Source organism: Gossypium arboreum, chromosome 3 (genome assembly GCF_025698485.1).
Source record: "Gossypium arboreum isolate Shixiya-1 chromosome 3, ASM2569848v2, whole genome shotgun sequence".
Classification (NCBI taxonomy): Eukaryota; Viridiplantae; Streptophyta; class Magnoliopsida; order Malvales; family Malvaceae; genus Gossypium; species Gossypium arboreum.
The window spans coordinates 130793776-130808513 of NC_069072.1; the positions used below are offsets into that span (position 1 = coordinate 130793776).

General features: G+C 30.9%; 2 protein-coding genes across 3 annotated transcripts; both read left to right on the plus strand.

Moving 5' to 3' along the window:
• The first annotated feature begins 4185 nt into the window (after positions 1 to 4185).
• On the plus strand, positions 4186 to 8337 carry LOC108480446 (uncharacterized). Of its 2 annotated transcripts, none has more exons than XM_017783454.2 (7): positions 4186 to 4362; positions 4471 to 4520; positions 5165 to 5286; positions 6161 to 6297; positions 6594 to 6741; positions 6825 to 6981; positions 7818 to 8337. In XM_017783454.2, exons 2-7 carry the CDS (start codon positions 4508 to 4510, stop codon positions 7907 to 7909), a joined length of 669 nt encoding a protein of 222 aa, XP_017638943.1. In that variant the 5' UTR covers positions 4186 to 4362; positions 4471 to 4507; the 3' UTR covers positions 7910 to 8337. The 2 variants fall into 2 exon arrangements, with proteins under 2 accessions (XP_017638943.1, XP_017638942.1); XM_017783453.2 differs by having other exon boundaries at positions 4189 to 4366.
• A 1246-nt stretch (positions 8338 to 9583) lies between these two features.
• Positions 9584 to 11025, plus strand: LOC108482597 (leucine-rich repeat extensin-like protein 3). Its single transcript, XM_017785724.2, has 3 exons — positions 9584 to 9673; positions 9768 to 9852; positions 9952 to 11025. The coding sequence occupies exons 1-3, from the start codon at positions 9668 to 9670 to the stop codon at positions 10767 to 10769; spliced, it is 909 nt and encodes a 302-aa protein (XP_017641213.1). The 5' UTR covers positions 9584 to 9667; the 3' UTR covers positions 10770 to 11025.
• The last annotated feature ends 3713 nt before the right edge of the window (positions 11026 to 14738 follow it).

A 14738-nucleotide genomic window follows, 5' to 3' on the forward strand; every position in this document is an offset into this window, starting at 1 on the left:
TCAACAAATTGCGAATAAAGCCACACACTTGTTGATGCTCAAATTCCCATTCTTCATCACTTTTCGAATCAGGTTTTTGAGTAGTAAAGACCAGAAGATGCAAAGCCTTCACAAACAACAAGTCCTTCATTTTATTCCACCAAAGTTGATAATTTGTGCCATTCAACATAATCATCTTACTCGTATTAATTTCCATAATTATCTAACACAATAACCAAGCTCTGGTACCAGTTTGTTGGGAAGAAACCGAACAACCGAAACAAAGCGAAGCACAACCGGTGTTCTTTCTCTCCTTATAACTCCTGTCAAAAATTATGGCAAGCACAATAGCACAAGATATGTTCTCTAGCAACTTTAATCAACCACAAATCAACTAATGCAACCACAACAAAAATAAATAGAGACACCGGTATTTTTACGTAGAAAACCCCTTTAAATCAAGGGTAAAAACCACGGGACTTTAGAGTCCGATCAAGAGTTCCACTATCATCAAATGTTCAACTACAAGATCACAATATCAAGCCTACAACAAGCATTCAACTCCAACAAGGCTAACAATATATAATCTTTAGCAAAAGAGAGAAAAATGAGAGAATATCACCAAAAACGCAGCTGCTGAAAAATGGGTATTTTCGATGCTACAAGACTCGGATGAACAATCCGACCGTACAAAGTCAAAAACACCTTATCGCCTAGCTGCTGTCTAAAAATCAGCTCAATCGAACCACGGATGAACCTTCGATCGAAGAGTTGATCACTGCTGCACCAAACTTGAAAAATTGAAATTTTCTTCTCTCTTTCTCTCTGTTTTTTTTTTTTTTTAGCTCTGCAAAAATTTCTGCCCACATCACCCGTTAAAAGCCCCCCAAAAATGGCTTTTGACAAAACTAAAAAGAGACAATAAAATGTGACAGAAATTATGGGTTTCCCACATAATGGGACCCACACCTAACAGTTGTGATCTATTGATCGAGTATTCATTTTCTTTAAAAATATTTAAATTTAAATTATCGTTGTACCAAAAACATAAAGCGAAATGAAATGAATTTAATAATAAATATGTAAAGATTAATATCCACAAATTCATGGTGAAATTATCGATGTATTTTCTTATGTAATAATTATATTCAAAATATTTTATATTTATACAAATTTCAATACATTAATAATTCATATTGTATAAATTTTGAATTTCTTTGATCTTTCACGTTCAATCACATTGTAAGTGTATTTTTTTTTTATTCCTCATCTTGTCTTCACGTAATTGAATCTCTAGCCTGCATTTGTTATCCACTAAATAACATTCTAAACTAGAGACGAAGTTAGAATTTTGTTTAAGAGTGCTAAAGATAAATAGTAACTTTTTAAAAAAACCAAAAATGCAATTTTATTATGATATTAGTTTGTAATTTCAAAAATTTAAAAAGAATTAAAGATAATTTTAAGGGACCAAGATTGCTATTTACCCTTTTGCCTACACTCCTACTTTGAACCATGGATATATAGACAAATTTATTATGATTTAACATACTACGCCAACTTTCCGTTACACCATTAACGATAATTAACGACTCAGTGACCAAAATGTTACAACACGTGATAAGTTGAAGTGCGGAAACATGATCGTAAATTTGTCCAAGTCTAGTGAACTCTAATCTAAATAGGGTTCTTCGGCGAAAAGGATCAGAATAAGGAAATGGGATGATCCCGATTTATCAGGGCTATCCAAGAATTTCAATCTTTGAATTGAGGGTTTGTTCATAGTGTAAGACTTATCTGATCTTTTCAATTTTTAGAACTTTTTTTTCTTGAATCACTCATGAATTTTTCTAGGACAGTATTTAGGATCTCATCAAAAACTTACAGCAGCTTCCCAAACAAAGGTTAAGATTTGACTTAGGGCTCTAAACGTTCGGAAAGAAACTTGGGTTTTGACACAACCTGAAACGCAAACAAATCCAGGTCAAATAAAATTTTTTTAAAAAATAATTAAAATAAATAAAATAGAATAATAAATCAAATATTAGAACAATAAAAAAGATAGATGAAAAAAATGGAACATGGCATGTAAAACTTCTAAGGAGCCTTGAAAACAATAAGAATTCACAACTTTCTTTAAGCGGCTCTAATTTTCACTCCAAGAAAGAAAAATTGACAAGAAAAAGTTTTAAAATTATTCTCACAATCTAAAAAGATTATTAAAACTCCACTAAAAGAAAATTAAAGAAAATTTCTTGAAAAGAAAAACTCAAAGAGAATTTATTAACTCAAAAAGAAATTGTTGAATAATAATAAATTGATTTTAATACATTTTATCTATTCTGTGCATGTATCATTTCTTATTTCCTAGAAAAGATTTATTCTCACATACGGACTTTAAACTAAATTTGTTTAAAATATAATTTTAATACTAACATTTCTTAATAAATTTGTTTTTACACTAAATAAAATTTTAGTCATTATCTTAAAATTTTTAAAACATATGTTTATTTAAACTATTTTCTAAACAAATCTAGTGTAAAAATTATTAAAATAAATATTATAAAACGAAATACATATTAATAAATGTTAGTATTTGATATCTTGACAATGTATTTTTTATTTCACACGTAATCTTAAAAGATTGTCATGTATCTTTTCTTTTTAATATTTTACTATATTCTTATAAGATACTTGTCAATTCCCTAATCTTACTTGTTGAGTCTAAAAACTTCACTGATAATATGCCAAATATTTTCTCTATGGATAATTTCTATTAATTAACTTAATATCAAACAATTTAATTAAAACATAAAATAGAAAGTATAGAACATAAAGGTTTCTGTTAATCCCCTGATGCTCACTTGACGACCTCACTGGTCACCATTTCAATAATTATTAAGCTGGATACGGCTCCTTGATGGCACAAATATTCCCCAGCCGTTCTATATCTTCTATCATTGGTTGGAGTCTCCAATTGGCGGCTTCTTTTTCCTTCTCCAGAAACATCTTCAATCTCTTCGTTCTCGGGGAGTCAGACTGCTTAGCTGCCGTCAAGATGTCAAAGAAGAAGCCAAGAAATGTCATTGCTAGTGCAATCGGCACAGCAGCAATAGCCAATACACTTGTTGAATCGTGCATGGACGGTGAAGGCTGAACACATATTTCGGGAGGCCAATCAGGAGGCAGATTTCTTAGCTCATCTAGCATCCACTCAAGCACTAGGATGTGGGACGAAATTTATATTATTAGTAGAGATGTTTCTTTGTCAAATTATATTTATTTTAGTGTTATTTAATTATATAAATATTTAAATTTTTTATTTATTAAGATACATTTATTTTAATATTTTTAATATATTTAATGTATTATATTTTTAAAATTTTTTATATAAAAGATAATATAATTTTTTAATATGAATAAATAAGATCCGAATCTAAAAACAAATCTAAATTTTTACTTGATCCTACCCAACCCCAACCAACTCACAAACTAACTCTAGATTCAAGCAAGAAATGAAAATTCAAAAGAAGAATATCATCAAGAAAATACAGTCAAATCCTTGAGAAGACTAGGACTATCTGGAAAGCAAATATAGTGACACTGACAGAGGTCCTTGTTGAGAAAATTTCAAAAATTTAAATATTATATATAAAGCTATTCGGATTCTATATAATAACTCAAAATTAATAAAATTAGATTTTTATTAAATAATATTAAATTTTATTTATATCTAGAATAATAAAAACGATGAATTAAAAATGGAAAGGGCAAACACAGAATTTACTTGATTGTTAATAAATTAATATGAGAATAAATATTCAAACTATACATTATTTTTATCAAATGTGTAAAGTAATATATAAATTTTAATTTTGTATAATTATATATAAAATTTTAATTTAATTTAATTTTTAAAATTATTAACACTGTTATTGCATTAGCATAATTTAATATATTTTTGAATTATGTACAACTAATCAAAATCAAATATATGTTTTAAATACTTTTAATAATTATTAAATTTAATTATACATGAAATATTTTAAAATAATAAAAAAAATCATTCTAGAATCTATTGTCAGGGTGTTTACGTAAATTCACCTTATTAACTCAATGGGCTAAATAACGGCCCAATATTTTGTAGGACTTCGAGTAGGGATTTTTCCATATTATAAAATGAAAAACGTTAAATTAAAATTTCAAAATTAATAAAAGAAAAGAAAAAGGTAATATTTATTAAAAAATAATATAAAAACCCTAAAACATTTCATCTTCCTTGCATTGATTCTTTGCATCTGATCTGAACCAAGAAGAAAAACCCAAACCAGATTTACTCATAACCCCCCTCCCCAACTATAAACAGTTATAATTATTTTAAACGCAAGTAAATAATTTCTTCTTCGGCTTCTTGTTAAAATTCTTGCTCTTTTTAGACTTTTTTTTTTTTTAGTCTAAAGAAGTATATATTTTTTATTTTGTGGTATTCAGGATTGTTCTTCGATTCGTTGAATTTCGTTAAGTGAAGATGGAAGACTGGGGTAAGTTTTAATTTTGGCCCGTATTTGTTGTTAATTACTGGGGCTTTGACTGATAAGTGGTTCTATTTTCTTTTGTATGTTTTATTATGTGTGAACTTGAATGTGGAAAATTTCTTCTTGTAGAGCTAAAGGTTTATTGGGTTTTTTGAAATTTAGGGCTTTTACTTGTTTTTGGTTTTGGTTTTTATGAGGTTGAGTTGCGATGTTTTAAAGGTGTTAGCTTTGAGTTTCTTGGGAAATCAGCTATGGTGTTGCCAGACCAAACAGAGAAATTTAGGGTTTTTTTTCTTTCCATTAAAATGAAAAACTGCATGTAGTGGAAGATCAGTAATTGTGCAACATCCTGGGAATCTAGTCTTGGCTTCAATTGCTGGGATTCACTAGTTCTTTTCTTGCAACATTACCTGACGGTAGCCTCCTAGTTTTGTATAGGAGTTTTAAAGTGTAAACAGACCTTAAAGCAGATTCATTTCTATTTTATGTTTCATATGTTTTTAAGTTTTTAGTAAGTGCTAAAGACTATAGCCTGTTTCCAATCTTAGTTGGAGAACCTATTGCATTATGTCTTTCTTTTTATTCTTGGTTTCCTTTTCTTGAACCCCCCTTTTATTTTTGGCTCAAGAAGTTGTATGCTATTGTTGCAGAGGATGAGATTCCACCTCTTCCTGCAAAGGAACAACTTAAAAGCAAATGGGATGATGAAGATATTGATGACTCTGATATCAAGGAATCATGGGAGGATGAAGATGAACCTGCTCCGCCTCCGGTATGATGAGCTTCATTGTAACTTGTATTAGTTAAGTTTACTAGTATTTTGCTGTCGGTGCTCTTTGGTCCTATGAATCTCTTTATGCTTCTTAAAAATATATACTAGAAAATATGTTCAAAATTGCAACCTTTTAAACCACCTAAACATAGGCAAGAAAAACCTGGTTACAAGAAAAACCTTTTAAAGTTATTAGTTCTTTCTGGATTGGTCCTGATTTGATTTTTGATACATGTATCTCATGGCATTGTCAGATGGATAAATCGTATCTAATCTTGATTTAGCAACCTGATTTATAACTTAAATGTGGTAATTCAAACTCTATTAAGATGTGCCTCATTCCTGATGTGATAAGAATATAACTTAAATTTGGTAATTCAAACTTTATTAAGATGCGCCTCATTCCTGATGTGATAAGAATATAACTTGCATTTGATAATTCAAACTCTATTAAGATGGGCTTCATTCCTGATGTGATAAGAATATCTTCGTGTGATCCATTGCCATCCTACTGCATCAGTTAAGAAATTTGATTGATGATTAATAGTGATTCCTGCCTTCTATTCTTACCATTTGGATCTAGAATCAAGTATATAGAGCCTCTCTCTGTATCTTCTCTTATGGTGGCATAAGATTTGCTTTGAGGCTAATTACAGTGTCACTTTTAACAATTTTGTGGATATTGACAGAATCATAGTGTTTTCGTAGATCTTTTGTTATAAACTCATTGGCATGTATATCTTATTACACATCTAAGTTGTACTTAGCTGTTTTATGTTGACATTCTGTGCCATGCACAAGGTATTTGTGTTGTATATCTGATGGAGTAAGATTATTTGCATGTATTCATTCATTTTTCCTTAATTGGTATCAGCAACCTGTTACAAAAGCTCCAGAAGAAAAGGCCCCAAAAAAGGCTGCATTAAAAGCTACTGAAAAGAAAGGAAAAGCTGTTGAAGTAGCTAAAGAAGAGCCCCTTGATCCAGTGGCTGAGAAACTTCGCCAGCAAAGGTAGAAATTTAATATTTTTAGCTTCCACATTGATGACATGGAGGGGTTTCCTTTGTCGTCGTTGTGGGTGTTACAGCATAATATGGCTGCTAGAACTTAAATTTGCTGACTTCTATTTAGAACTATTTCGTTGTAGTTTGTTTCTAGATTAGGTGAAGTCTTACTGTTATCCTCCACCCATTTTTTACTTTTGTGTGTGTGTATATATGTGTATATATCTAAAGGTGATTTTTTTTTTTCCTCATTGCTTTTTGTCAGTAAGGTGCCATGATCTGACATTTTGCTTTCTATTATAGGCTTGTGGAAGAAGCCGATTATAAATCAACTACTGAACTGTTTTCCAAGAAAGGTGATGATAAGACTCTTGATAATTTTATTCCCAAATCTGAAAGTGACTTTGTGGAGTATGCTGAGCTTATTTCTCACAAGCTTCGCCCATATGAGGTGAGTTTAACAATCTTTCTTTCCTTGCATTGTCACTGTATTGAGGAAGTTCTCACGTTGCCTAAATACATCCTTTGATGCAGAAAAGTTATCATTATATTGCTCTACTCAAGGCTGTGATGAGATTGTCATTGACTTCTTTGAAAGCAGCTGATGTCAAAGATATTGCATCTTCGGTCACCGCAATTGCAAATGAAAAGCTAAAAGCAGAAAAAGAAGCCACAACTAAAAAGAAGACAGGTAAACGTTCTGCGACCCTTTCATTCTTGTGGTCCATGTTAATGTACATTTGTCAAACAAGAAAACAGAAACACGGATGGTTCAATTTTTCACTTAATTGAGAATTTTAAATCAATTATGGAAGAAAAAGAAATCCTCTAATCCTAAAGAAAAGCATGTCAACTATGATTAAGCATAACTACTTGCATATATAATTGAGCATTATTCGTATAGCAAGACTAGATAAATGCCCTTCCGTAATTTCATGGTCTGGTGATTATTGCTTCAGCCATAGGTAAATGCCACTAGTTTGCATAATTTCATTGTATGGTGATTACCCCTTCACCCGAAAAAGATGTTCTAGGATATTATAGGGTAAGACCTACAAATTCTTATTTATCAGAATCCTTAGGCAGTTTAGGCATTCTTTAGACAACCGGAGAAGTTGGGGTTGAATGGTTCCTCATATAATCTCGGTTTACTGTGGCCTTTATATCTGAAGCTGTTCTGAACCTTAAGAAGATTAAGAGGCATATAGATCTTTATATTTTTCAGATATGCAACTTACTGGTCAACCTATCTTTCATACTCTAAATGGTTATTTACCCATGCTTTGGCCAAACCTGCACCAAATTAACCATTAAATATTTAAAATAAACCTAAAGTTCATGAGACCCTCAATGTTGTATGATACCTATTTGCTTTTGCAAAGGTCTTTTGTAAGAAAGAACTTCCAACACCTGAGGTGTTGGAGCCCCGATGATTCATCTTCTTAACAACTGTTATGTTTTACATATCATATTATGCTTGTAGTCAACTTTAACTACAATTCTCTGTCTGCAACATTTTTCTTTTAGTTGGGAAGAAAAAGCAGCTCCATGTTGATAAACCAGATGATGATTTGGTGGTTGCTGCTTATGATGACATTGATGATTACGACTTTATGTGATTCATTTTTGGGCAAATGCCACCCACCTTCAAGTGTTTGCACTACGGATCCTTGGGTTACCACAACAACCATATATATGCAGATCCGGCGGCTCTTCTCTTTTTTAATTTTTCCCTTTCTTCTTCTTCCAATTCTTGGAGAAATTTAGTTGTCTGATGAATAGTCCATCCATAATATGGATGATATTGTTACATGAAGAAAACCATTAGATTAAAACTTCCAGAAACAAAGTCTTCTAAGATGGTTTTGGGCAGTTTCAGTTTGTTACCTTGAAAAAAAATTCAAATGTTTTTTTTTTTTTTGCCTGAGGTTGAGAACTGATTCTATTTGTAAGAAAAAAAAAACTCAATTATACTGTTTGTTTGTGCATTATGAGAACTAGTTGTTTGTCATATGATTTAATAAGATTTTCTTTTTAAAAAACATAATTCTGGTACTAGTTGAGTTACTGTCTCTCATGAACTAAACAAAAATTTTAACACGCAGGTGGGATTTAGTGCATGTATTGTTTTCAAGCCTCTTAAACACTATTCATATATTCTAAATATAGAAAAATAACTTTTTATTGCAAACTTCTCTCTGTAATTTAATTTTTATTGGATTTGATCCTTCTATTATGCTTTGTTTTGATTTCAATTTCACGTATTTGAACAGCTTAACTAAAATTTACAAGCAAAGCTGACATTAGCCAGCCTGTATAAAAATATTCCCCACAAAACAAAAATGTAATACACTTGCCAATTTCATGTTCACTCATTTCATATGTGGGGGCTTCACCAATGAACAATAATAAAATAGGAGGAAAAAAAACACCCTTTGCCACGTTGAAGAATTATGAAGATCCATTATAATATAACTCATAGTTGTGAAGTGTTATTTCTTTATATTTACCATCCACTAATCAACTCTAAGCAAGGCAATTTCTGAAGGAATCTGGGCTTCAATCTCCATCAACCTTTATGAAAAAAAAAGGAAAGGCAAAGTAGTAAACAACAATTTCCCATCATTTTATCTGATATACGTATAGTGAGTGGTATTTTACTTGTAACAAAAGGATTCCTTTGAGACCAGTGGATATCCATACACCATTAAGAAAAGCTACTTTCATCGTTTTGATTGATGAAGCCCACGAATTCATATATAAATGTGATTTCTATATATATAATGAAACGATACAGCTCCATCTATCATCTGTTTCACACACTTTAATTCTTTTCAGTGTTCGGTTTAGGATATGGTAACCTGCCATGCATTTATAAAATCCTCAATCAGCCACCCAAACTAAAGCAAATTCCCTTTGGTCCTTTATAAATACATCAACCTCGATCCATCAGTTATTTTTAATTACAAAATTTTTTTTAACCCTTAAATTGAAGGAAAAAAGTATTAAGATAATGACCTTAAACCAATGCTACTTCATATAAGAGGTGGTTAAAACTCGATTAAATCAACTTAAAAAATCACTAGAGTTGATTGTGTGAATCAATAAATAAAATTTGATTTTCCTTTTTGAAACCTAATGGAGCTGACAGCAAAAAACTGCCTCTCCTTCTCACCCGAAAGGGAAAAGAAAAAAAGAGATTCGTTGCATACCCCACATCTTTTGCCTTTCAAATATTCCTTATTATTCGTCTACAAATAAAATGCACTTATTGATTCTTGGTTTATATTCTTTACCCATCTCCATTTTCATCTTACAAAACTATACTTATTTTCCCTCCTGCTTTCTCTTCTTTTCCTTCCTTGGTCTCCTCATTCATGGAGGTAGTTAAAGCTTCTCTATTTTCATCAATGGAACTTCCATTATTACATTGCAAACTACAATTTCAGCTAATCACTCTTTCTTTTTCTATTGCAGAAACCTCGGGTTACCGAGTTTCAAGTCCGAATGGACTGCAACGGTTGCGTTCAGAAGATTAAAAAAGCTCTTCATGGCATTCATGGTATAACAAGCTATTAACATTTTTGCCTATTAATTTTTTCATTCAGTTTCTAGTCATTGCTTGATTGTTGATTTTTCGTTTCATTGTTTTAATTTATAGGTATATATGAAGTTTACCCCGATATTGCTCAACAGAAGTTGACAGTTATAGGATGGGCCGATCCGGAAAGAATTATCAAGGCAATTCGGAAAACTAGGAAGAGTGTAACAATCTGTTCCTATTCGGAACCAACAGAACCGGCTGAGCAGCCACCGGAACAACCGCCTGACGATGGTTCGGCAGCTCCAGAGACGGAAAATCCAACCCCACCAGAAGCTCCACCGTCAGCTGAAGCTGCTGCTTCACAACCTGAAGCAGCATCCCCAACTGCGGACCAACAGAAAGACCAACCAGTACCACCCCCAGAGAATCCACAACCCGAGCCAGCACCCGCACCCGCACCGGATGCAAATGCTAATGCTGGCCAGCAACAACCGCAACATTTGGGACCGAAAGATGTGGGCGAAGTCCATGTAATATGTCACCATCCGCCTGATTACGGACATAGATTCGGATATGTTCACAGTTATGGAGGACCCTGCAACAGGCAATTCCCTAATAGCCAATGCAATTTCTATCCTAATAGCCAACCTTTTCACCATGAATTACCACCACAACCGGCCTTCGTAACCCACAGCTACAACACGTACAAGCCGTCACCGTACGTCACGGAATATGAATACGTTCCTTCCCCACCACGATACTCACATTACTCGCATTTCAGTAGGATCGATCACCACAACGAAGACTATTACGGTAATTACAGCAACGGCAGCAGCAGTAGCAATTACAACAACAGCAATGGCAATGCCAATGGCAATGGAAATATTACATCAATATTTAGTGATGAAAATCCCAACGCCTGTACAATAATGTAGAAAAATAAAGAATAGGGCGGCAATGTTTTTCCCCTAAGAGCATGTGTCAAAAAAGATAGAGAAAAGAATTGGAAATGATGAAGGAGAGGTATAGATTCCATGCTTGTAAGTGCTGGAAGAATAGATTCTGCAATCCACTTCTGAGAGAGGCATTATTTGCCATCAAAGGATTATTTCCGTGTGAAAATGAATGTGCTAAAGATAATTCTTTTACATTATATATTATATGTTGGTTCCACTCTTCATTTTTCTCAAAGCAATCTATTTACCTTTAAATACATAAGATAAAAGTTGACGAAAGTGAAAATTTGAAGACCAAATTTCTATGGCTTAAAAAGGAGGAAGAAAAGATTTGATCTTCAAGATTCTTCATAAAAATATTCTTTTGACTAAGGTTTTTTATCCAATACTAACTTTGCCCTGTAAAACAGAAATAAAGGCCACTTTGTAACTTTTGTCTATTATCGAAATTTAACTATCAGAATTCATATGGAATTAGGAAATAAATTATATATTTTCGGAGTTAAATAGGTGGGAAGTTGGACTGAATTTCTTAAAAAAGTCTAATTTTAAGAAAAATTATCAGATTAGGTTTTTTTTTTAAATTACGGGCTTATTTTTTAACTAACATCATTAGGGGTGAGCAAAATCCGATTCGATTCGAGAAACTCGATAAAAAATTCAAATTTTGAATTAAATAGTTCGAGTTATTTAAGTTAATCAAGTTATTCGGATCAACTCGAATAAAAAATTAAGTTTTTCGGTTTAACTCAAATATGAATTATACAATTCGAGTTATCCGAAAATCTGAATAAGAAAAGACAAAACTACGTAGTTTTGATAAATGTTTACTTTATTAAAAGTTAAAATTCAAAATAATTAAGTTAAAAGGCAAAACTACGTCGTCTTGATAAATGTTTACTCATTAAGTTAAAAGAGTAAATCATTATATTGTTCATTTAGTTAAATAATCTTGTACTTCGTCTACTAGTTAAATAATTAGTCCATCTAAACGCAACATTAAGTATAAATAATAGGATTCATTAACTCGACTCGATTTGACTCGAAATTTTTTGACTCGATTTGATTCAATTCGAAAAAATTTCAAATTGAGTTCGGTTGCTAAAATAGGATTTGTCAAATTGAGTTTAGTTGCTAAAATAGGATTTGTCAACTCGACTAACTCGAAAATTTTTGACTCGATTCAACTCGACTTGATCGAATACTCACCCTTAAACAACATAAGATTAATGTTTAGTAACAAACTATAAATGGAGTATGAGTTTATATAAACCTATATCCCACTAACTTAAGAAAACAAAGAAATGAGCTCGGGGTCTATATAAAAACCTGTTTTGTAAATTTTATTTTCACAAGATGTTGCACAATAAAAAAAAAAAGATATTGGAGCAAAAAACGGAAGCATTTTTGTAAAATCAGCCTAGTCTTGTAGTTTTTTTAAAAAAATGGTCTAATCTAGTAATTTTTTTTTTAAATAGCATTTTTCAAAAATTCACTCCGGAAGTTGGAAGACTATTCTGGACCAGAATTAAGCTATATATTTTGTAAGGGTTAAAATACAATTTCATTATTTTAGAAGTTTTTTATAATCTTTTAAGGACTAAATCAAAAAAATTTTTGAGGTATCAAAGTGCCAATTTTAGTATATACTAACTTAAAATTTTATAAATTGTGAAGGGCCAAAAGCTTGAAATTTCCATTTTACTGCCTTGGCATTGTCTATAGAGTTAAAATATAATTTCATTATTATATTAACTTATAATTTTATAATTTTAAGGGCTAAACTAATATTTCATTGAATTATAATTTTAAAGAGCTAAAACGTAATTTTATTATTGTATATAAATTTATAATTTTAATGAAACTAACTAATATTTCACTATTTGTATGAGGCAAAAGTCTTACTAGTCTAGAAAGATATTAAGTTTGAAATTTATCCCAATTGATTCATATAACTACTCGTAATAATAATATTAATAGTCCTCAAACCTTACTTTGTAAAACAAATATTCTTCTACATAATTCATTTAATTGACTACTAGCTGATTTGGTTTCACTTTTATGAACTAGAAAACTAAGTGACTCCCATTCTTAATTTCTCATACTGCTATATAATTCAATGAGAAAAATAACCAGCAAAAATCAAGGATATTAAAATCCATAAAAGAAAACAAAAAAAAAATGATGCTATCTTGATAAGTATCAGTCTAAAGTAAGTAATTGCAGTCAAGATTTGAGGACTACAAATGAAAAGAAAATTATGGTTTTTGAATTTCTAAAAACTGAAAGTGAATAATTCATTCGATGATTAACATAGAGGTTAAAAAATTATACTTAACTCCTCTTTCAACTTTATAAAAAAATCATTTTAACTACTTATTTAATTTTTCGTTTTTTTATTTTTAAATTTGATGTTGTTTGTCAAATTAACCCAAAATAAATAAAAATAATATTTGTTAATTTTATTGACGTGACATACACATAAATATCACATCAACAATTAATTAAAAGTTTAAAAGTTTAAAATTTAGAAAAATATAAAATTATTTAAAAATTATAAAGATATATATTTAATATTTTAAATTTTCAACAAATTAATTAATTGCTAAGATGGCATACATATGGATTGTCACATGGATGTGCAAAGTTAATATACATTAATTGTTTCCATTCATTTTCGAGTGATTTGACAAACAATGAAAATTTAAAAAAAAAATTAACTAAAGAGATAAAAATGATTTTTTTTTTTTTTGAAGTTGAAGAACCAAAATTTATCATTATACCTTAATAATATTTGGATGAGATTAAAGTTGATGTTGTATCATTTAACTAAAGGACCATTGCTTTGTCTTGCCCCATACTGTACCCATATGTGATCCGAAGGACTAATTTACCTAAAAAAGTTCATTTCCAAGCATATTTACAGAAATGGCCCGATTACACAATTATTTACCAAAAAGGGCTGCTTTTTGCAAAAATGCGCCTACGTGGCCACGTTTAAGGGGGAAAATGCTAGTAAACGGCGCCCCTGAGGGAGCTTTTTTGCCGCGTTAGTCAAAAAAGCACCTACATGGAAGCGTTTTGCTGACGTGGCAAAAAGCGCTCCCCAAGGGCGCGCTTTGCTCCGTGTTTTTATATGTTAGGGATATTTGCATGTTTAGTCCCTAGGATTTTTTAGGGTTAGGGTTTTGCCAAAATAAGTTACGGTTTAGTAAAGGTTTTTGTTAAAACAAGTTAGGGTTTAGAGTTTTAGTAGATTTTAAAAATAAATCAAGATTTAGTGTTATTTTATAAAATTATTTAAATAAGAGTTTATGGTTTTTACATAAATTAAGTAAATTAGGGTTTTAAGGTTTTAAATAAATTAAGTTAGGGTTTTAAATAAACTAAGTTAGGGCTTTAAATAAATTAGAGTTTAGGGTTTATGATTTTTAAATAAACTAAGTAAATTAGGGTTTAGGGTTTTAAATAAATTAAAATAAGGTTTTAAATAAATTAAATTAGGATTTATGGTTTTAAATAAATTAAGTAAATTAGGGTTCTAGGATTTTAAATAAATTAAATTAGGGCTTAGGGTTTAGGGTTAAATTTAATTAAATTAGGGTTTAGTTTTTTTTTTAAAAATAACATTGTGTTTATTTTTTTAACAAAATTGACTATTTTTACCTTGAAAAAATAATTTTGAGAAGACGTTTCTGAACAAATAGTGTCAAAAACGCTTCAAGCAAGATGCACTGTCAGCAAAAATACAGAAAAAAGCTCCCACGTGGACGCTCTTTTTCTACAGTAGTTCCTGAAAAAATAATTTTGAGAAGACATTTCTGAACAAATAGTATCAAAGACACTTCAAGCAGGATGCACTGTCAGCAAAATTACAGATAAAAGCTCCTAGGTGGACGCTTTTTGAGAAGATGTTTCTGAACAAATAGTATCAAAGACGCTTCAAGC